The sequence below is a fragment of the Elephas maximus genome, chromosome 6, assembly GCF_024166365.1.
Source record: "Elephas maximus indicus isolate mEleMax1 chromosome 6, mEleMax1 primary haplotype, whole genome shotgun sequence".
NCBI classification, from domain to species: domain Eukaryota; kingdom Metazoa; phylum Chordata; class Mammalia; order Proboscidea; family Elephantidae; genus Elephas; species Elephas maximus.
Window position 1 is genome coordinate 63,376,023 of NC_064824.1, and position 21,592 is coordinate 63,397,614.

At 36.2% G+C, this 21,592-nt stretch overlaps 1 protein-coding gene across 2 annotated transcripts in view; it reads left to right on the forward strand.

The window, feature by feature from the left end:
- LOC126077737 (sodium channel protein type 2 subunit alpha) overlaps nucleotides 1–21,592 on the forward strand; it is a 96,466-nt gene that overhangs the window by 10,028 nt on the left and 64,846 nt on the right. The window contains exons 3-12 of one of the 2 annotated variants that reach the window (XM_049887345.1): nucleotides 2,454–2,543; nucleotides 3,471–3,599; nucleotides 3,997–4,088; nucleotides 5,145–5,417; nucleotides 6,565–6,628; nucleotides 8,179–8,320; nucleotides 8,462–8,668; nucleotides 10,011–10,298; nucleotides 15,198–15,545; nucleotides 19,835–19,967. In XM_049887345.1, the coding sequence (XP_049743302.1) occupies nucleotides 2,454–2,543; nucleotides 3,471–3,599; nucleotides 3,997–4,088; nucleotides 5,145–5,417; nucleotides 6,565–6,628; nucleotides 8,179–8,320; nucleotides 8,462–8,668; nucleotides 10,011–10,298; nucleotides 15,198–15,545; nucleotides 19,835–19,967 (1,766 nt within the window). Of the gene's footprint in view, nucleotides 1–2,453; nucleotides 2,544–3,470; nucleotides 3,600–3,996; nucleotides 4,089–4,183; nucleotides 4,276–5,144; nucleotides 5,418–6,564; nucleotides 6,629–8,178; nucleotides 8,321–8,461; nucleotides 8,669–10,010; nucleotides 10,299–15,197; nucleotides 15,546–19,834; nucleotides 19,968–21,592 lie in introns of both variants that reach the window. The other variant, XM_049887344.1, reaches the window with a different exon arrangement.

The following is a 21,592-nucleotide window of genomic DNA, read 5'->3' on the forward strand; positions in this document are numbered from 1 at the left end:
AAACCCAGTGCCGTCGAGTCGATTCCAACCCATAGCGACCCTATAGCTTGGAATATAGCCCCAGGAAAGTGCAGCATTTCAAAGAATACAGAAAAATCATTGTCCATGAAGAAAACCAGAGTGTTGAGACCCTGTAAAAGCAAAGGGAAGAGAATATAATGAGAGAGGGAAAATCGACCTGTTGATTGCTGCCGAGAAATCAAGTCAACTAAGAATTCAAAATTATCCTTTTGCTTTTAGCGACAAGGAGATTTTTGTTGTCTTTAGAGAGAAAAGTTTCAACGGGCTTGTAGGCTGAAGATGTCATTGATACACAAATAAAAGATAAACAGCTCTTTCAAGAAGTTTGGCTGGGAAATGGAGAGGAGGGATAGAGCTGTAAGTTATTGAAGAAAGTTGTGGGTTATAGGAGAGTACTCTTTTTTAAATTTTTTCCAAGGTAGTAGACATAAGCATATTTAAGTATTGATAAGAAAAGGCCAATAGAGTGAGAGCCATTAAAGATAAGTCAGGGAAAAGATAAGATATTGCTGACGTTTTCTGGAAAGGTTGAAGATATTCAGTATATGCGTGGAGGGACTGGACACTTCAGGAAGGAAGAATAGGTGCCAATACGGAGAGATTGGTCAATTTGGGGTGGGAAGTGGAGACATGGTGGGCTGATGCTATCTTTTCTCTCTGGGAAAAGGGCAGTGAGGTCATCTCCTTGAAACTGAGAGAGAAGGAAGAAGAGGGTTGGAGATGTGAGGAGAGTGGAGAATATTTGAAATCATCTTTGCAGAGAGTAGGAGAAGGAGCCAAGTGGAGAAATACAGAACTGTGTTGAGGACCATGGAGGTTGGTGACCATGCATTTATAATGGTGTCAATCTGCCAGCGGTGTTATTTTCTTCAGTAGAGCATAGCAGGCCAGCAGACACAAAGGGTCCTGTAGTTTATACAGTAGAAACATACCATCTTTAATTTTATCTTTTTATTTGTGTTCCACAATAAAGTAAATGTTTCTTCTTCAAAACGATGTTTTTCTGTTTTGTTAGGTTGTAGTGCCCTCAGGTGGCTAATCGACATCATTCATTTGTGACTGTTTTCATGTGGATGCATTTGAAGAAACTGAGAATTAAGCATTTGCCTTATATATCACTGCTAGTAAAACGAAAAATAAATTATTGCTTTGACTAAGCCATTTGCAAGTGCGAAGAAACTTCATTTCTAGATGAACATGACATTGGCTCTTCACTGTCCCACAGTGCTGCACTTGAAGTTGTGTTGGTATTTTGTTATGTGAAAGTAATATGATTTAACACAAAACTAGAGTGAGAAGGGGGATGAATATAATTTATTCCCCTCTCTGGGATTTTTATAATTGTCTAAATTTACATTGATCAAGACCAATGATTTATATAATTACAACTTCATCCTTATTGTGCTTTTTATTAAACATGAAGGAAAACTACTTCAGTTATGTAACTACTAAATATTTTCTTGACCAAATTTTGTTGTGTTGTTTTTCAGTATAAACTAAAGGACTTTGACTATGCCCACAAAGGTAAAGTGGGATAGGGTAAAACAAACCAGATGCTTGTTATATGCAGTGTTCTTTATGATTTAGAAAGTAAGAAAAGCCATTTATTGAACATCTACTACTTTAACATATTTTAATTTGATCCTTACAGCAATCCCGGCAAATGATTACTTTTTTTCTCACTTTTATAGTCAAATCAACTGAGAATCAGGGAGCTTATTAAGTATTTGGCCAAAGTCAAACCTAAGGAATGCCATTGCTGACACCAGCCATCTTCTCTGACAATTTAGAATTTTATGAGCAGAATTACAGAAAGGCCCTTATTATAAGGCATTCCTCTAGGGTGACACTTAAAATGAAATTATAATGCACTTGGTTAATTGCTTGAATTCTCCTGTAGAATTTTTGCCGAGTTTTACATACATACTGAGTTCGTAGTTCATTTGAGCCTGTCATTAAGGAAACTTGAATTGAGAAATTACATATTCACCAATAAACTTATGTTCCTGCCTTTATTATTTTTAATAAGGAGCTCTGGTGGTGCCGTGGTTAAGCTTTAATTGAAAGATTGGCTCCATAGGAAAAAAGACCTGGCAGTCTGCTCCCATAAAAAATTTACTGCCTAAAAAGCCCTATGGGGGCAGTTCTACTCTGTCTTATACGGTTCCTATGAGTTGGAATCGACTTGACAGCACACAACAAGAGCAATCTTTTTAATGACTAAAGGCACCTAAATAAGCTCAAAACAGTTGCTAGCATGGCCTAGATATGGGGTTGCTGAATTACAGAAATGATAAAAAACAAACCAAGAAAACTCAATGATAAAATAATAAGAGCTTAAGAGTTCTCAACTTCATCGTGGTGAATGGCATGATGGTGCATGAAAGTAAAATTTTTTGTTGAACTTTGTATTCCTTGACGATATTCTTCACTTTATTCAACGTGCTCATCATGTGCACTATTCTGACCAACTGTGTGTTTATGACCATGAGTAACCCTCCTGACTGGACAAAGAATGTGGAGTAAGTAGAAAGTTAAAAATATCTTTCAATATTAACATCCCTTTTATGTTTCAAATTGTGCTTTTAACATCTTGAGATCTCACCCATTTATATAGCAAATAATACTAACTACTCTTAGACAGTGATTCAAGTTCATTTCAACCACTAACTCCTTCTAGGTCAAAGCTCGTGGCAGCTCATTGAGTTGCTTAACTTACTGCACTGGTTTAACTTCCAGTACTTGTAGCCCTTTGTCTTTCTTGTGAGTCTCGCACTCTTCTGAAGGTCTCAGTGATTACTAATATCCACTGATAAAAGTCATATCTAGTTTGTGTGTTCCTTTTCTATGGCTGTGACAGTGTTATACTTCACTAGTATTTTTCGTGGTTCTTAATAGTGCATTTGGAGCCCTGGTGGCACAGTTGTTTAAGTGTCTGACTGCTAACCAAAAGGTCAGCAGTTCGACCCCACTAGCTGCTCCTTGGAAACCCTATGGAGCAGTTCTTCTCTGTTCTATAGGGCCGCTACGAGTCAGAATTAACTCAACAGCATCAGGTTTTGTTTTTCGATAATGCATATTTTGTGAAACCCAAATGCTTCATTCATTTTTGGATAGTATTTATTTGCTTAAATCACTTTATAATATGAATATTTTAGAATATAATAGGATCAAAGCCAGTGTATTGCAGGTAATACCTTCATATCAAGCCATATAATCTGGATCCTTTAATTAATGTGAAAAGTGCAATGGTCGCTTAGTTAAAGTCAAGAAGAATATCTTTCAGAATTTAATGTTTCTTTTTGCCCTAAACCCTTCCTAAGGTCTATATGATAGGGAGACCCACATGGAGGCCTCAAATTTTTTCGTTTGTTGTTTAGGTCTCCTTTAAAACATACGTGTAAATTACCTAATCAATCTTTAATATTGGCTTGGCTATTTTCTCTCAGGTACACATTTACAGGAATTTATACTTTTGAATCACTTATAAAGATACTTGCAAGGGGCTTTTGTCTAGAAGATTTCACATTTCTACGGGATCCCTGGAATTGGTTGGATTTCACAGTCATCACTTTTGCGTAAGTATCTTACATTTTTCATCATGGAAGAGTAAATCATTGATGGGAGCCTACACTGTATTTCTCCTTGGTGGCTTCCCTTGAGAGATCAAGCATTTTTCTTAGTTGTCTCGTGAATTTAGAATACTTTTCTTCCAATCCAATTATTCACTTTGGAGAAATTAACAACTATTATAGTAAATTATATGGCTTTGGTTTCCCTGTCTGCTGTAAAGTAATGAAATAACGTTCCTGCAAATAGCAGAGGTTATGATTGATGACAAAATGTTAATTTTCACTTAACTGGGAAATCTGATGGCAACACTCTCTGAAGTTGAAAAGGTCTTGATGAAAGACCAACATAGCCTTAAAAAATAGGGTTTCCAAAATTCTAAATAACATTGATTTAATTCTACAGGTATGTAACAGAATTTGTAAACCTAGGCAATGTTTCAGCTCTTCGAACTTTCAGAGTATTGAGAGCTTTGAAAACTATTTCTGTAATTCCAGGTAAGAAGAAACTGGTATAAGGTGGTAGGCCCCTTATATCTCCAATTGTCTCTCGTGTTCTGTCATTGTGTTTGTGTGTGAAATCCCTATTACAGATATGTGACAGAGTTTGTGGACCTGGGCAATGTCTCAGCGTTGAGAACATTCAGAGTTCTCCGAGCATTGAAAACCATTTCAGTCATCCCAGGTGAGAGCAAGGTTAAACACCGAGGCTGATTTTAGCTGTATTGGTGCCAATCGCGGCTTTAGAGCATAAGCCTTGTTGCTTGTCACATATTGCAAATGTATATGTAAAAAAGCAAGAATCAGTACACCAGATTTTGGATGGATTTGATTCTTTGCTTTTTACTGCGCAGTTGCTTTCTTTAAAGTTCCCCTAAATCAGCCTTTGAGTTTAACAAGTTTTTGCATGAGGCATTTTCAGTAACAGGCTACATGGTTTGCATCTTATAACATCAAGCTTTTCGCATAGAAGCTAAATTGAGACATTCAAAGTGATGCAAATTTGACCATTCAGGTCCTAAACTGATATATTTTTTTAATGAGGTAAATGAAGGGAATAGCAAGGGATAGCATGAGAGTTGCATGGGGCTCAGTTTTCAGATGTCTTCCTTCTTTAACCCATACTCAAGCTTGTAGAATTCATAAATATATGACCGTATAATCCATTGACTTTAAGATTTCTCAATGCTCTATTCATATAGACTTTTCTAAAATCAATAAGGGGTTAAGGAGTAAGACATCTGCAAATAAAAGCAAAATATTTACATAGGGTTGATGTTTAAGCATGAATAACAAAATCATTTCTTTTGCTCTAAGGAGTGTTTGGAAATACACGTTTTTTTCATTTCCATTCACAGTGTTCTAATGAACATACAAGTTCTGCTACTCATTCATTTCCACCAGCTAGCAGGCTTTTCATGAAAATGTTATTCAATCACAAACATAAAGTGAAAATTGTTGGCATTCTGCATGATATCTTTATTTCCCAGGACAAGCTCATGTTTTTGTTGGTAAAATAGCTATTGAATAAACTCCCTCTGGTTTTATCTGTAGGCTTGAAGACCATTGTGGGGGCCCTGATCCAGTCAGTGAAGAAGCTCTCAGATGTCATGATCCTGACTGTGTTCTGTCTGAGTGTGTTTGCGCTAATTGGGCTGCAGCTGTTCATGGGCAACCTGAGGAATAAATGTTTGCAATGGCCCCCAGATAATTCTACCTTTGAAATAAACATCACTTCCTTCTTTAGTAGTTCATTGGATGTGAATGGTACCATTATCAATAGGACAGTGAGCATGTTTAACTGGGATGAATATATTGAGGATAAAAGTAAGATATATTCTTTTGAACATCAAGTCCTTTAAATGTTGTTTAGTCCTTTAAATATATAAATATATATGAACACAGTGGAAATTATCTCAGTTTTGATATGAACTAAATGACTTAGCCCAACCAATTTAAAATAACACATGTAATAGAGAAATAACACATCTTACTCATTTTTCTTTATATCAATGAACAAAATAAAAGATAAGTGTGTATTTGTTTATGTGTGTATGTTTGTATTTTTTTGCATGAGATTGTATGAATATGTATGTGTCTATGTATTTTACTGAGACCACTTTTGCAACTTAGTAAAATTACATATACAGTATACCCTGAAAATAGGAATTAGATATACTTAGAAAATATATAACCCAAAAGAAGCAAGTTTATAATGTTCATTTGAAAAACAGTAATCAAAAAACAAAACAAAACATTGACTTACAGCATCATAAGAAGGAACCCTGGTGGCGTAGTGGTTAAGTGCTAGGCTGCTGACCAAAAGGTCAGCAGTTCAAATCCTCCAGGCGCTCCTTGGAAACTCTGTGGGGCAGTTCTACTCTGCCTTATTGGGTCACTATGAGTCGGAATTGACTCGACGGCAGCGGGTTTTTAAGAAGGAACAAACACCTGAGCCCGCTTCTCATGGGAAATTAAATTTATATTGGCAAAAAATACATAAATAAATAAAAATGTCAGAACCTATTCTGATCCCAGGTAAAGGGTATTTGTAAAGTAATATTTTATTTGCATGGAGGCATTTAGAAGCAACAAGGCTTCCTCCTCTGTCACTTTTTGGGCCAAGAAAACAGTGTCAAGTTGACAGTTCTTTCTTAAAGTATCCCAAGCAACTTGAGTTTGTATTTGCAATAAATGTTGATATCAGAAAGTTATAATTATTCTTCCTGAATTTTTTTCTTTTTAAACCAGACTTATTATGTATTTGATTAATCAAAAATATTATATTTTAATATTTGTTTATTATTTCATTATTATTCAAATGAAATCTCTTCATTCGTCTATATGCATATTTATTATTTTATCGATTTCATTATGATTGAAATAAATTTGCAAGCTTAATTACCTAGATGCAATGGTTGAACTGTTTTGAGGGCTTTTTAATGATTCTTTTTATTCCTTGCTCTTTAAATAGGTCATTTTTATTTTTTGGAAGGGCAAAACGATGCTCTGCTTTGTGGCAACAGCTCAGACGCAGGGTAAGTGGTACTTTTGTATAGTGTCTCAGTCCTCACTGCTCCATCGGCCTCAATAACCTGCCACTTCCTACCCACCCAGCCCCCGCTAGCTCCTCATTCAAAGACCTCCATAAATTCCACTTCACGCTGACTCCCAGAATAGCTGGGATAAGTGAGGATTCTCACCTCCTTCACACACTCATATGCAGCAATTATTTTTCCATACTAGGTCACATCCAATCTTCTAAATAAGTACAATAAAAAGAGAGCGAGCAGCAGCACTATACATAAGAAGCTTAAGTTAATAGAATTAATAAGCATGTACTCTTATAAGTGTGATGTTTTATATATGCTAATGTAGTCCCCATGGGCTTAGAGTGTAAGATCTCTGAGGATAATGTCAATATCTGAGGCATGGTCAGGGTTTGTCTACCATATTTTAGCAAAGTGGTTAAGAGCATAGACTGGAGAGTCTGACTGTGCGGGTTCAAGCCCTACCTACACCATAAATGTCACCTCCCTTTGCCTCGGTCTCCTCATGCCATAAATGGGTGTAATAGTAAGGTTGTTGTGAAGATTAAGGAGATGTAATGTATTAAGTGGATTAATGTATACATAGCTCTTAGACCACTCAATAAGTACTTTTAATTATGGTGATTGATATCATGTGAACCTTTATTATTGATAAGTAGGAACCTGAAGATAATGGCTGTAAGAATTCAGAAAAATTGCTGTCTTTCCTATTTGGCAAGATTTTAGAATTATAGACAGATGTCTGATAGAAGATAATATTGTACACATTAATACCTGTAATGAAATTCTCCATGATAACAGGCTTTGCGTTTGGCTCCTATGATAAAGATAATGCTGCCTTTATTCTGGATTCCAGCAACATGCAAATCAGACTGATTTTATTTCCTCATCTATACTGCACTCAATGCTTTATGTACCCTATCTCATTAGATTCTTGACAATTTGAGAGTCATATTCTGTTATTAGCCTGATCTTACAAATGAGGTGCCCAAAGATTAGCAAAGTTAGGAAACTTGCCCAAGATTATGGAACCCAGAGTGGCAGACATGATATCAAGGGCAGGTTGTTTTTACTATCAAAGTCATACTATCAAAGCCACATTATACAAGACTATTCTCTCTTCTCAATGTGCCCCTCAAACTCTCATTCTTTCTTCACCTCTCTGCCCTACCCCTACACTCACACACACTTCTGTATCTAGATATCTTCAGTGAAAATCAGTTTTTCCGTATAGACATATTTATTTGTTCATGTTCACAAGTATCAAAAGATTTTAATCATTATAGGATTGCTTTTACATAGAAGCATGGTAAGTATAATAATGACAAGTAATCAATCACGGATAAATACAAAATTAAACTAATATATGCTGTTGTATAAATCAGTCTAGGTGGTGCTGGGTTAAGTCCTTGGTAAACTAAGAGAAAGCTGCTTTCCCTAGTGGTTTACAAAATAGCTGCTGACATCTGTAAAACAGGAAAGGTCTACAAGCCGACTTGCGGTTGCTGAATGCCTCTCTTCCCTCTACCTAATTACAGCCAGTGTCCAGAAGGATACATCTGTGTGAAGGCTGGTAGAAACCCCAACTATGGCTACACAAGCTTTGACACCTTTAGTTGGGCCTTCTTGTCCTTATTTCGACTCATGACTCAAGACTTCTGGGAAAACCTTTATCAACTGGTAAGGACAGAGAAAATGATTTTTGTGAGAAGCATGAAAGCCTGACATCAAAAAAATTGCTGTAAAATCTTTTATTACAATAGAGTGTAAGCTTGTAGCACCCTATGTAAAATTTATGAAGTGTCTCTTCCATTCTTGCAGACACTACGTGCTGCTGGGAAAACATACATGATATTTTTTGTGCTGGTCATTTTTTTGGGCTCATTCTACCTAATAAATTTGATCCTGGCTGTGGTGGCCATGGCCTATGAGGAACAGAATCAGGCAACACTTGAAGAAGCTGAACAGAAAGAAGCTGAATTTCAGCAAATGCTCGAACAGTTAAAAAAGCAACAAGAAGAAGCTCAGGTAGAGTTAGCAAAAACAGCACTTTTTTTTGTTTTTGTTTATCTCGATTCTCAGGCCTGAATATTGAGGCCAATGTTGTTTAGTACACAGAATTGGCAATAGTAGTTGGCATTTGAAGCACATCACGTTTTTAAGTGCTAGGAGCCTGTTTGATTATTAGGAAATTATTATTTTATTTTGATGATTATTGTCAATATTAATGGCCTCTAAACATGGGAAATTGTAATTACTTTATTGGCTTTATTTTTCTACCCTTTAAGGAAACTATTAACACCCTCACTTACATTTACACTGTAGTTCTACGTGCCCTCAATCAAAATATTTTTAACTGAAAATTTAGTTATATTTGCTTCTTTACTACAGTGTCACTGTAGGTAGGAAAAGTCAGAAAGCCAGAGTCAAACTGAAAGATTATTTCACAGAGTTTGAAAAGACAAGGATCTATTCAATATTTATTCTCCTCTGTTTGAAGAGTATATAACTGTAAGTTTGTGCGGTTCCATAAGGGGAACATAGTGGGTAAACATTACAAAATAACTACATTCTCTGCCTCCCACCCTATAAGTCCTTAAATTTGGACTTAATGAAGCTTCAACATAATTGTATTTGCTCAATTTAGTGGCATTAATTAATCCAATTGCCTATTTTTGGCATTTTCTGAATGTTGAGGTCAGTTTCCTTTTAACACTGAGATCCTTAGATATGTAATAAAGGTCAGACAAGTAAAATCTACTTGGGTAGATTATGTTTTTCTAACATTATGTTTTTTCTAAAACTGTACTATAATAGCTAAATTCACACAGAGGGCAAAGATCTGGTATTCCCTGATATATGATTTATAGTATGTCTTTCTTGTTCTTTTCCTATTGAGACACTTAAAGAGAAAAATGTATTTATTAAAATACTTGACTGAATTAAATGTAGTAATTTAGACCAGCGCTAAAATTCGCATTAAAGTGTATCTGTGATGAAAGCAAACACCTCTCAAGTTTAAATAAAAAAAAAAAAAAATTATGCTTAACTTCTACCATTCTTAAGATATTGTTTAAATAATAGCAAAATCTGCCATGATATTTAAGTGTCATGTTCATGTTATTAAAATTAGAAAGGATAATGTGAGGCCAGAACTTGAATGTGTCCATCAAATTCACATGTATCATCTTCCACGTGTCAATTTTCTTCTTTGATTGATCTAACTACAATCTACTGGTTTTCAAAATATAGAGTAGAATGGACCTTTTTCAAGGTCCACATTCACAGTATTAAAGGTAAGTTAAGCAGTAACATGGGTAAATTTAAAAATCATTTATATGCAACTACTATTTACTTTGTGCTATTCTAGGCAGCGGCGGCAGCAGCATCCGCTGAATCAAGAGACTTCAGTGGTGCTGGCGGGTTAGGGGTTTTCTCAGAGAGTTCGTCGGTAGCATCCAAGTTGAGCTCCAAGAGTGAAAAAGAGATGAAAAACAGAAGGAAGAAGAAGAAACAGAAAGAACAGTCTGGAGAAGAAGAGAAGGAAGAGAGGTTCCGCAAATCTGAATCCGAAGACAGCATAAGAAGAAAAGGTTTCCGTTTTTCCTTAGAAGGAAGTAGATTGACATATGAAAAGAGGTTTTCTTCTCCACACCAGGTAAAATTACCAGATTATGTTGCGTTTTCCTAACAAATGATTTCTTTTTCCGAAGTTGTCAGAATTTGAAGGATAAAATTCCCTTCCTCCTGGATGACACAATGCTTTCAGAGTGGCAATGATCATCAAAATATTTTGGTTATCACTTAAGAGAATTTGCTAGTTTTACAACGTTTTGAATCTTTAGAGCATAGATTCCACTGGACTTGGGAGATTCAGGGCCTTGAGATTTTGTTACCTGCTCAAGCATTGCGGGCAGTTTTCCACATGAAGAATCATCAGCAGATGGTCTCCATCCATTCTTAGTTCCTGTGCCTGGACTCAGTGAACTGTGGGTTTTCTGAGTGGCAGGTTCCCAGAATTCGTCCGTGGACTCTTTGAGACCATCTGTGCGAGTGTTCCCATCTACTTACAAACTTCACATGAAGAGTGAATTCTTCATTCTCTTGTTTCAAAAGAGCTGGACCAAAAATTTTTTGCCCCGTTCCTGGCTAGACACATACTTAGGAAGATTTATGACAATAAATGTACAGTGGTGTTTTATGCTTGATTATCTGTGTTTCATATTTAATGTGAAATAGTGAGGTAAACGTTTACCTGGTTCCTCTGGCTTATGTCCCCGCACAAGCTATTGAAACTTGAAAAATTTAGGATCCTTAATTGCCTTTGAAATTACCAAAAGAATTAATTACCAGGAAGACCGGTCATCAGAAGACAATTTCACCAGGACCGAAACCTTAATGCCCATGTCATAGCAATTACAACAGCTTTGATAGCAACGATAATGGCTAACAGTTGTACAGTGCAGTGCTACTTGCAATATATATCAATTCATTTAACCCCCTCACTACAACCCTATATAAATACTGTAATTATCATCTCCAATGTACAGATGTAAAGAGAAGGGAAGGGTTATATCCTTTGTTGAATGCCTATTTTATGCTGGGCCTTCTATTTACACCATGTATTTAATGCCAACTGCAGCCCTATATTTTATTATTTTCACTATTATTTAAGCACAATGAAGTTAAATAAATTGCCCAATATCACATAGTTAGTAAGGGGTGAGGTGGTGTTCAAGTTCGGCCTCCAAAACCTTTGAACGTTCCACTTCGTCAGGCTGACAATAAAGAATACCTTTACAAATAATGAGGAAATTTGCAATGGATGTCACTTAAAAGATACACGTATTTAGGATTGTACTTGTTCTTAGTGCGTTTTATAGTATAGACTGTCTCACATATTCTTACGTTTAATATATGTAAATTTTTTGTAGGTCACTCTGATTCATTCCAAATCCAAATGGCATTACGAGATGGGATAAATTAAGAGATTAGTGGGGTTGAATTCAAATTTAAAATAGAATTTGGTCTTTTTAAGCTAAATATCAACACTCATTCTCTATCATTCGTTGTCACAATCATCATAATTCCATTAGTGGGGACATTAATCTTAATAAATATGAATCCTGTAGAAATCAAATCCCCTTTATATAGGATCAGTAATTTTGAAAAACGAAGGAAGGAAGGAGGAAGGAGGGAGAAAGGAAGGACTGGTTGCTTGAAGCAAAATTGCCTAAAGGTAAAACTGCATGTCAACACTTACTTACAGAGATTCTCTTCAATTGACTTTAAGACATTATACATAGAAAAGAGCTAATTCTAAGCAAAATAGTGAAGCTTGAGACGGTTAGGCTGTGTTCTGTAAATTTTGCTCACAGATATCATTTTCTCAGTACTCTTTTCTTTTGTCCTTTATTCTTTATTTCCTAGCAAGTCAGGCATTGTAAGTGATCACTGAGTTATACAGTATGAAATGTCAACTCAAATTGATATCTTTTTCTTAAGAGGTATTTGTGTAAAAATAGTATTAAGGACTTCTTTTATTTATATTTTGTTTTAGCATATTAAGGAAATAGTCAAACAATTACATAGGGGGAAAAAAGAAGGGGGACAGGGAGAGGAAGAGAAAGAGAGAGAGAACAAAAGAAGAAAAATAAAATCCCCTTGCCATCCAGTCGAAACACACTAACCCCACTTTGCAAGCCTTGGAAGTAAGGCTGACAATGTTACATCAGATGTAGATTATTAATATGGGTACTGTGATGAAAGGTCCATAGCTTCTGTCAGGGCTTTTGAGGATCCAAAACCCCCCAATTTTAAGAACTACTGTTTTGTAGTGACAGAGTGGAAAGAAGAGTAACCATTCCTACCTTCATATTGAAAAAGAATAATGTAGGCTTTTACTGTAAGATTATCATTCTCTCAGTAGAATAGGTAAATTACATAAAATAATTTTTAGACTCCAATTTGACTGGGTAGTGTGGAAGAAAAGGAGAATGAAGCCAAAAGTACAATCTCTAATCAACTCTCAAGACATTTGGACATTTTGTTTTGAAACCTTTATAAGATATAGTTGACTTCCCGAAGTGATTATTTCCCTTGCTGTTTGTTATAAACCAGGAATTTTGCTTTTTAGAAATTCATTTGATATGGCAGATTTTTTTTTTTACTAGCCATCTTTATTTATAGCATAGCATTTAATTGTTATATGTTTTAGATCAATGTAAAAAATAGAAGTTGATGATAACAGATGGGGTGCAATCTATTTTCATAAGGTTGTCACATGTAAACTATGCTCTTGTGTGGCATAATTCACTTTTGAACTTTAAGAAATGTTGTGTGCAATTTTATAACTTATTTCCATCCAATTTTTCCACTAGCTGTTATTGAATGAAATACTTGTGATCAAAATATAAGCTCTCTCACCAAGAGTGATACATATAAATAATTTCTACTGTATTTATTTCCAAGCATTTCTTCTTTCTCTCATTTTGAGCTAATGATAATCAGAAGGCCACAAATCCTGCAATTATCATGTCCTCAGAGCTAATTCAAAGTTCCTTGTAAAAAGAGAGAAAGGCGACACAAAAGATATTGAAGGTTTATCGTCTAAAAGGGTTTTTTAAAAAGTAGCCACTTATGTGGAAAACAATAAACAGAGTCTGATTTATGAATTTGATTATAGGATGAAAAAACACGGGAACAGGAAAAGGAGCAATGACTTCTGTTGGAGGAGGGAGAAATCTTAGATTTGATGCTTTCTATAAATAATGAATAGCATCACGTAATATATCATTTAACAGAAGTAGATATATTACTGAGAAAAGTAATTCTTTAGCTGAATAGAAAACTAAAGACATACTTATTGGTCAGGAAGAGTAAGAATATATAGATATAAAAATCATAATTTTAGTCAGCTTTAAATCCCTTGGAGAGAAGAATATCAAGTTAATAATACTTAAATGATGGAATTAGCATTCTCGCTATTAAAAATGACATTAACTATAGTTCAAACTGGTTTAAGCAAGAAAGAGAATTTATAAGATCATGTAAATAATGTCTGTGAGTAACATTAGGAGTGGCTAGATCCAGGGGCTCAAACTATGTTGTCATGGCCAAGTCTTTCTCCATACTTCAGTCCAGATTCCTCTCATATGATGGCAAGATAACTACTGCAGGTCGAAACTTATATCCAATATTTTCAGCGACCCCAACAGTTTTAAAAAAGAAGTGGTTCTTAGTGGGCCAAGTAGGGTCTCCTGCCCATTATAAGCCATGCTGTATGGTCAGAGGTATGGAATACACTTACTGGCGAGGACTGAGTCATAGTTCCACTAATTAATTCAGGAATTGGTGTCAGTTCCTGCCAAATTACCTGGTATGGGAATTTAGGAGCATATCTCAAGGACAATCAGGTAGGAGATGAAGTAGAAATGGGTACTGCACAAACAAAAACAAGAGGTGTTCAATACAGGGAGGCTGCAAAAGTAGACTGGTAACATACAGGAAGTGATTCATCATGCTTAATGCTGCTATGGTTAAGAAACGAGGTAAACTGCATGATAGCAGTGACAATTTAATCATCTAGAAAATTGTTTAATGATTGTGACCAGATCTATAGTAAAAACTAGATTTTTGTAAATATGATGCTTTTCAGATTTCCTGAGACAGACAGGAGAATGAAAATCAGGGAATGAATCATATAGTACTTTCAGTTTGATTTGTTTAACTTATTCATGAAGACCATTATAAAATATGCAAAGGGAAGGGGAAAGGCTGCTCATTGTACTAAGTTAAGCAAACCTACTAGTGAGATTAATTTTATTTCTCTCTGTGGTAAGATTTGCATTAGGATGTGGTCACTCCAATTGCAGTGGAGTTGATTCTGACTCATGGCAACCCCACGTGTGTCAGAGTAGAACTGTGTTCCATAGGGTTTTCAATGGCTGATTTTTTAGAAGTAGATCACCAAGTCTTTCTTCCGAGGCACCTCTGGGTAGACTCGAATCTCCAACTTTTGGGTTAGCAGCCAAGCATGTTAACCATTTGCACCACTCAGGAATTCTGTGTGATCACTTAGTGGGCTCTTATTGGTTGTATTATTTCCGTCAATGAATTTAAATACAGCATTTAACAGCTTAAAAAAAAAATTTTTTTTTAAGTGTATATTCAGTTGCTTTCCATTAAATTGTTAAATGAGATTTGCTTCTAGAGAAGTGCCCCCCCCCTCCAAATTTTAGTTCTAGATACCAGTAATGGGACAAAGGAATATCCAGGGTACCTCTTAAAGCATGTGTAGAGTAAAAGAAAATGAGAAAATAAAAGATGAGAAATGATGGAGGGGAGAAAAAGGAAAAGCAAAACAAAAAAAGGTAAACCTAGTAGAGAGTACTAGACCACCACAAGCAGTTGCCACCTGTCCATTGAATTAACCTTATGGGGTACAACTGTGAAACGAGTCAAGTTTCATCTTTTTCAAATGTCAGCTCTTAATTTTGTTCATCTGGGTTTTTTGTCTGTTTGTTCGTTTTGTTCTGTTTTTTCTTGTTGTTCATAGTCTTTATTGAGCATCCGTGGCTCCCTTTTCTCCCCAAGACGCAACAGTCGGGCAAGCCTTTTCAGCTTCAGAGGTCGAGCAAAGGATATTGGCTCTGAGAATGACTTTGCGGATGATGAGCACAGCACCTTTGAAGACAATGACAGCCGAAGAGACTCTCTGTTTGTGCCGCACAGACATGGAGAGCGGCGCCACAGCAACGTCAGCCAGGCCAGCCGCGCCTCCAGGGTGCTCCCCATTCTGCCCATGAACGGGAAGATGCACAGTGCTGTGGATTGCAACGGCGTGGTCTCTCTGGTAGGGGGCCCCTCTGCCCTCACATCTCCCATTGGGCAGCTCCTGCCAGAGGTGAGGACAATTAAAACTGCTGGGAAGAGAGCTGTGGCTGATGCAGGCAGGAATGTTTTTTTGATGTTTGCTTTAAACTATATCTAAGAATTCTGCTGAGTGAATGTTCAAAGACCAGGGGTTGGTTCAATCAGGCTGTGAACTTATTTTGCCAAATAGTTCTATTTAGACTTATCTACAAATGAACTAAAAAACATAGATTGGGCCTCATAGAATAGATTTATCCCATCATTATTATTACTATACAGTATGGAACTTGCCAAAAAGCCAAGCAACCATTTGCCAATTATAATGTTTAATTAATATAATAGCATTAAATACAAGAAAGCTAATGCTCCTAAATGACATTAAAATTCATCTTAAGCATATTGTTACCTGTTTGTTGAAAATGAGAGTTTGATACTCCCACTTGAAGTAGATGTTATTACTAACTGTACATAAACCCTGTGGTGCAGCATTCCCTCTCTTTGTAGGTCAGAGTGTTGTAACGTTTTTAACATCCATTCAAATGGCTCCAGCTGTTGTACATTCGAGTGGTAAAGAAGCCATTCTAAGTATCTGCTACGGAGTCATGTATTGTCATTATTTTGGCAGATTTCAATTCTTATATAACTGTCATGAATTCTTTTTTGTAAACAAAAAAAAAAAGTGGCCCAAAATCAACCATATGGAAAGGATTTCAACTAACTACTAAACAGTTATAAGGATATATTATTGACATTTCCTTTATAAAAGCTAAAATGCTTTTAACGTTTGGTCTTAAATAAAACTTCATTTTGCCAGTATAAAGATATTCCAGAAATGCCACTTGGTTTTATTTTGTAGCTTTATGAATCATATGAAAATCCTCTTTGTACAATTTTCTTCACGTAATTCCACTTATTGTTGGAAAAGCTCTTTAAGCCACATTAAAATCATATAGAGCTAGCTTTTAGTTACCTAACAGAAGAGCTTCTTACTTTGGTTTATAGAAATAGCCACTGATTTTCTTCCCTTTTTTCACATAGCCTCTCCCCCACCCCTTGCTCCCAGAGAAGTGTCCAAGTATCCTGGAGTAATATCAAATGATGAGAAAAGTAAAACTTTGTAATGAAGCAACCAGGAAGACTACAAAGGGATAGTCAACTACTCTTAATGAATTATTGTAACTACCTATATGACAAATGCTATCCAGACACTTTACATGTATTAATTCATTTAATTCTCACAGAATCCCTTTAAGATAGTTACTAATATCACCCCCATTTTACAGAGAAGGAAACTGAGTTCCATGCATGGTGGAGCTAGAATTTGACCCCAGGTATACTGGCTACTGAAGCCCTATTCTATCAATTTTGCAATCTTGTCTCCCACTGAAATGTTTAACTTGCTCAAATGGAAAAGACGAGATGTCTAAGGAAGCAAACACTTTCGTTTTGACTAGATTTATCAAATGTGCTTCACTCTCAGACTACTTATATTGGAGCCACCTGGGATGCTTCTGAAAAATGGAGATAACCAGGGCCTAATTAGACCTGTTGTTGTTAGGTGCCATCAAGTAAGGACAGGTCTAGGAATCTCTTTTCTTAACAAGTGTCCTACATTATTCTTATACAAAATAAAGTATGACCATCACTGATATTGGTAAATTTTAACTGAGCAAACAAAAACAAATCTACAACTTCTTTGCATAAATATGAAGAGGATGCCATTCTGTCAGATCTAGAAGCTGTTTAGCATTTATCAGTAATTACCATGAATCTCATGTCCTATCAGAAAGGAGGAGATGAACTTCTGAAGGCAAAATTTGGAGCCAATTTGAAGCAAACACCAGAGTGATCCCATTATTTCTCGTTTCTTCTTCTCCGTTCTTCAATCTTGCAGTTAGGCTGGGCACTGCACTATGATGCAGAATGTACTGAAAGTACAAACAAGGTAGGCTTTGAGAGACTGCAAAGGGGAAATGAGAATACAAAATAAACAGCTGTGGGCAAATGTACTTTTTCCTGTACTTTACACGTAAATGCAACTGAGGTAATTTAACTTAAGAATTTCCTCAGATTTAAGGCTTATCCCAAAAAAAAGGAATGTCTTAGAGGTTTTAGAATCTATCACTAAAATAGACAGATCTAGAATTGTACATATAATTCCATAGGAGGGACTAAATGACCTTTAAGCAACCCTATTTTTTTTTTTAACTTTTTTCTTTCTCTAACCAAGAAAAATATTTTAAATTCTGAGAGGCACCATTTTAATTTAAAGAGTATTAGAACAGAATTTCAAATTCTCAATGGAATCCAGACTTTCTGGAGCCATTGAGGCTGGATGAACCCCTGGAACTATTGCCCTGAGATAATCTTATACTTAAACCTTAAATCAAAAGTACCCCCCTGAAGTCTTCTTTGAGCCAAAAAATACCTTATCTTAATTAGTAAAGTATGTCTGCTTTGAGCATTGTACTCTTTTAAAGAATTATCTATGTGAGATCAAATTGACAACAGCAACACAAAAGGTTGAATGGGGGCACTGAGTTTAAGATAATGGTGGTGGAATAATTTGGTAAAGGATAGCAAGAATAGTAGCACAATTTGAAGACTATATTCGGTGTAATTGAATTGAACATGTAGAAATTGTTTGAAATGGTGTATCTTTCGCTATGTATATTTTCACCAGAATGAAAAAAAGATTTGCTTCAGACAGGGGCTAATTCTCTGCTCATGTGGAACCTGTAGATAGACCAAGAGTCAGTCATCCAAACAGAACTAGGGGTGCCTGGTTTTAAATCAGGAAATGTGTGTGTCAGGCTTGTATCCTTTCACCATATCTATTCGATCTGTATACTGAGCAAATAATCTGAGAAGCTGGACTATATGAAAAAGAACATGGCATCAGGATTGGTGGAAAACTCATTAACAACCTGCCATATGCAGATGACACAACCTTGCTTGTTGAAAGTGAAAAGGACTTGAAGCACTTACTGATGAAGATCAAAGACCACAGCCTTCAGTGTGGATTGCACTTCAACATGAAGAAAACACAAATCCTCACAACTGGACCAATAAGCAACATCATGATAAATGGAGAACATGTTGAAATTCTCAAGGATTTCATTTCACTTGTATCTACAATCAACATCCATGGAACACCCAGCAGCCAAGAAATCAAATGACACATTGTATTGGGCAAATCAGTTGCAAAAGGCCTCTTTGAAGTGTTAAAAAGCAAAGATGTCACTTTGCAACTAAGGTGCCCCTGACCCAAGCCATGGTATTTCCAGTCACCACATACGCATGCAAAAGTTGGGCAGTGAATAAAGGAGAATGAAGACTTGAAGCCTTTGAATTACGGTGTTGGTGAAGAATATTGAATATACCATGGACTGCCAGAATAACAAACAAGTTTGTCTTGGAAGAAATACAGTCAGAGTGCTCCTTGGCAGTAAGGATTGTGAGACTTCATCTCACATACTTTGGACATATTATCAGTAGGGACCAGTCCCTAGAGAAGGACATCATACTTGGTAAAGTAGATGGATCGATGCAGTGCGTACAACAATAGGCTCAGACATAGCAACAATTATGAGGATGGTGCCAGACTGGACAGTGTTTCATTCTCTTGTACACAGGGTCACTATGAGTCAGAATGGACTCAACAGCACCTAACAACAACAGCAACAGTTGGTGCTTTCTCCCTAAACTAGGGTTTCATTGCCGATGATAGCCGATGATAGGTCATTTTGTGAATGGAGTTTTTTGTAGATGTAGGATAAAGTAGTAAATTGGTTTTAAAATTTAGTTTAATTATTTGGGATGTTTAGAAATGTTATCTTCTGTAATGGATAAAAGCATTTTAGAAGAGGAATTTACATTTTTAGGGGAAGTATTACTGATACATACTAGGGAAACTTTTAAAATTCTTTTCATACATTAAAATACATGAATGTATTTCTATCAAGATCTAATAACTTGAGAGCAAATCATAGAGCAATATGCACCAGTGAAGTTCTAGGTAGCATTGGTTGAAATGCTAAATGATTATCTGTCAATAGTAGGCGTGGTCTCTCCAGCCCAAAGCTCCAGCATGGAGGAATAGAAAGAGTCCATCTGGATAGCTATCTCAAGCAACCATGAGAGCTGAGAATTTGATGGACTTTTAAATACTTCTCAAGAATGACAATTCCAGCAATGCCTTAATGTACTGTTTAGATATGAGACACCATGGTGAATAGTAAGTAGCACAATTTATAGGAATGCTTTGGGTTTTGCTGCCTTAATGAGTAATGGTCATTTCATCTGAAATTTTATATTTAGGGCACTACTACTGAAACAGAAATAAGAAAGAGGCGATCCAGTTCTTACCATGTTTCCATGGATTTGTTAGAAGACCCCACAGCAAAGCAAAGAGCAATGAGTATGGCCAGTATTTTGACCAACACCATGGAAGGTATGTCAGAAGTCTTACACCATAGCTATTTGGTACTGCTTTGGTCTGATGCAAAAAATACTTCTATAAACTCCAAGAAAATACTTCACTACTTGATATCCTATCATCATTCATGTCTTTTACTAACTAAAAGTAAAATCTATGTACAATCCATGGATTCTACTATCTTGTGTAGATTTTTACATTTAGCCTCCAGGAAGCTGGTACAAATTCAAGGTAAATTTGAAATACCACTTTGCATAGATAAGATTCTAAACTGGTGAAGTTTGCTGCATGGCATTGAAAGGAGTGTAATGGTAAAAATTTGTTATTATGCCACCCCATTTGAATTGTATTAATTACTTGAGACACAAGTCATGGAATCCTTTGATTTAACCAGGAATATAAATGACAAATGTGAATTAGGATTTGATATTAACCTCACTGAAGCAATGTTTTCAAAATTTTGTAGTTCTACTTTTACCTCTCTGTGACCGAAGTATTTGAATATATCGGCTTTCTTTGTACTTGTAGATTATATCTGAGTAGTTAACATATCATCTAGAATTTTGGATCACATAATGCCAAAATAAAGATTTTGGGGACAGCTTGACCTATGATCAGTTTGTGGCTCTGCCATGTGTTGAATGTGTTAATTTATGACTCTGAACTTCAGATTCCTCATCAGAAAAATGTGAACAATGAAGTTCAGGCTTAAGGTTGTTGTAAGAATTTAATGAGGCATTATATATAAATCACCTGTGTACCTGGCACATAAAAGGCACTCAATAAATATTGTCATTATTAGATGTGTTATTGTTGTTTTTTGTTGTTAATTAAGGTGTTTGTGCCTTTCCATACTGTAAGCAAATTCAAACATCAGCTTCAACTACTTGGAACATACTTTCATGCAAAATGTATTCTATCATCTCCTCTTGCCCCCTTTTCGCTTTCCTCTGTTCTCTTTTATCTCCCTCCTTCCTAGCTCCCCAGGTATATGTGTGTGTGTGTGTGTGTGTGTGTGTGTGTGTGTGTGCACTGATGTGTCAAAGGAGAAAGAAGTAAAGAAAAAAGAAGAAGAGAGAAAGCACGCATGATTCATTGTTGTTAGTTACACTTTCTCTTGAGATTGGGTAGATTTTTGAAATAATGCTTTTCCAATCTGAATGCAAAGATCCCGTGATATAAATACTAACACCAGAAGTCTAAAAGTCACAGCCAGGAAAAAAAAAAAAACTCACAGTGTAGATGGCCGTATATAGCACAGCCATATCAGGATTACAAGACCCAATTTTCATGTCCTAATGCAGTATCAGAAATCTTTTCACTGATTTCTACAGAATATTAAACTCTAGTGCATTCTTCCCCAACCTCGCCTGCGTTAGCTTGCACTCCCTCTTCCCCCCCAGCTGCCAGTAGCTTGCTCCTCCCTGTCCCTCCAGGTAAATCTTTTGAAGATTCTCTGGTCTTCTGCTCCTTGCCATAGCAAAACCACTGAGAGGAAGCTGCCAGTGGTTCTGCTACCGATGTCAGCAGCATGTCTGCTCCCTAAAGCAGGAAGTAGAGAAGGAGACAGGGTAAGTCTAAACAGTCATACTTTGCACTTCTGATAGTATTAAGTTTGAGCTAACATAAGACATTACTTA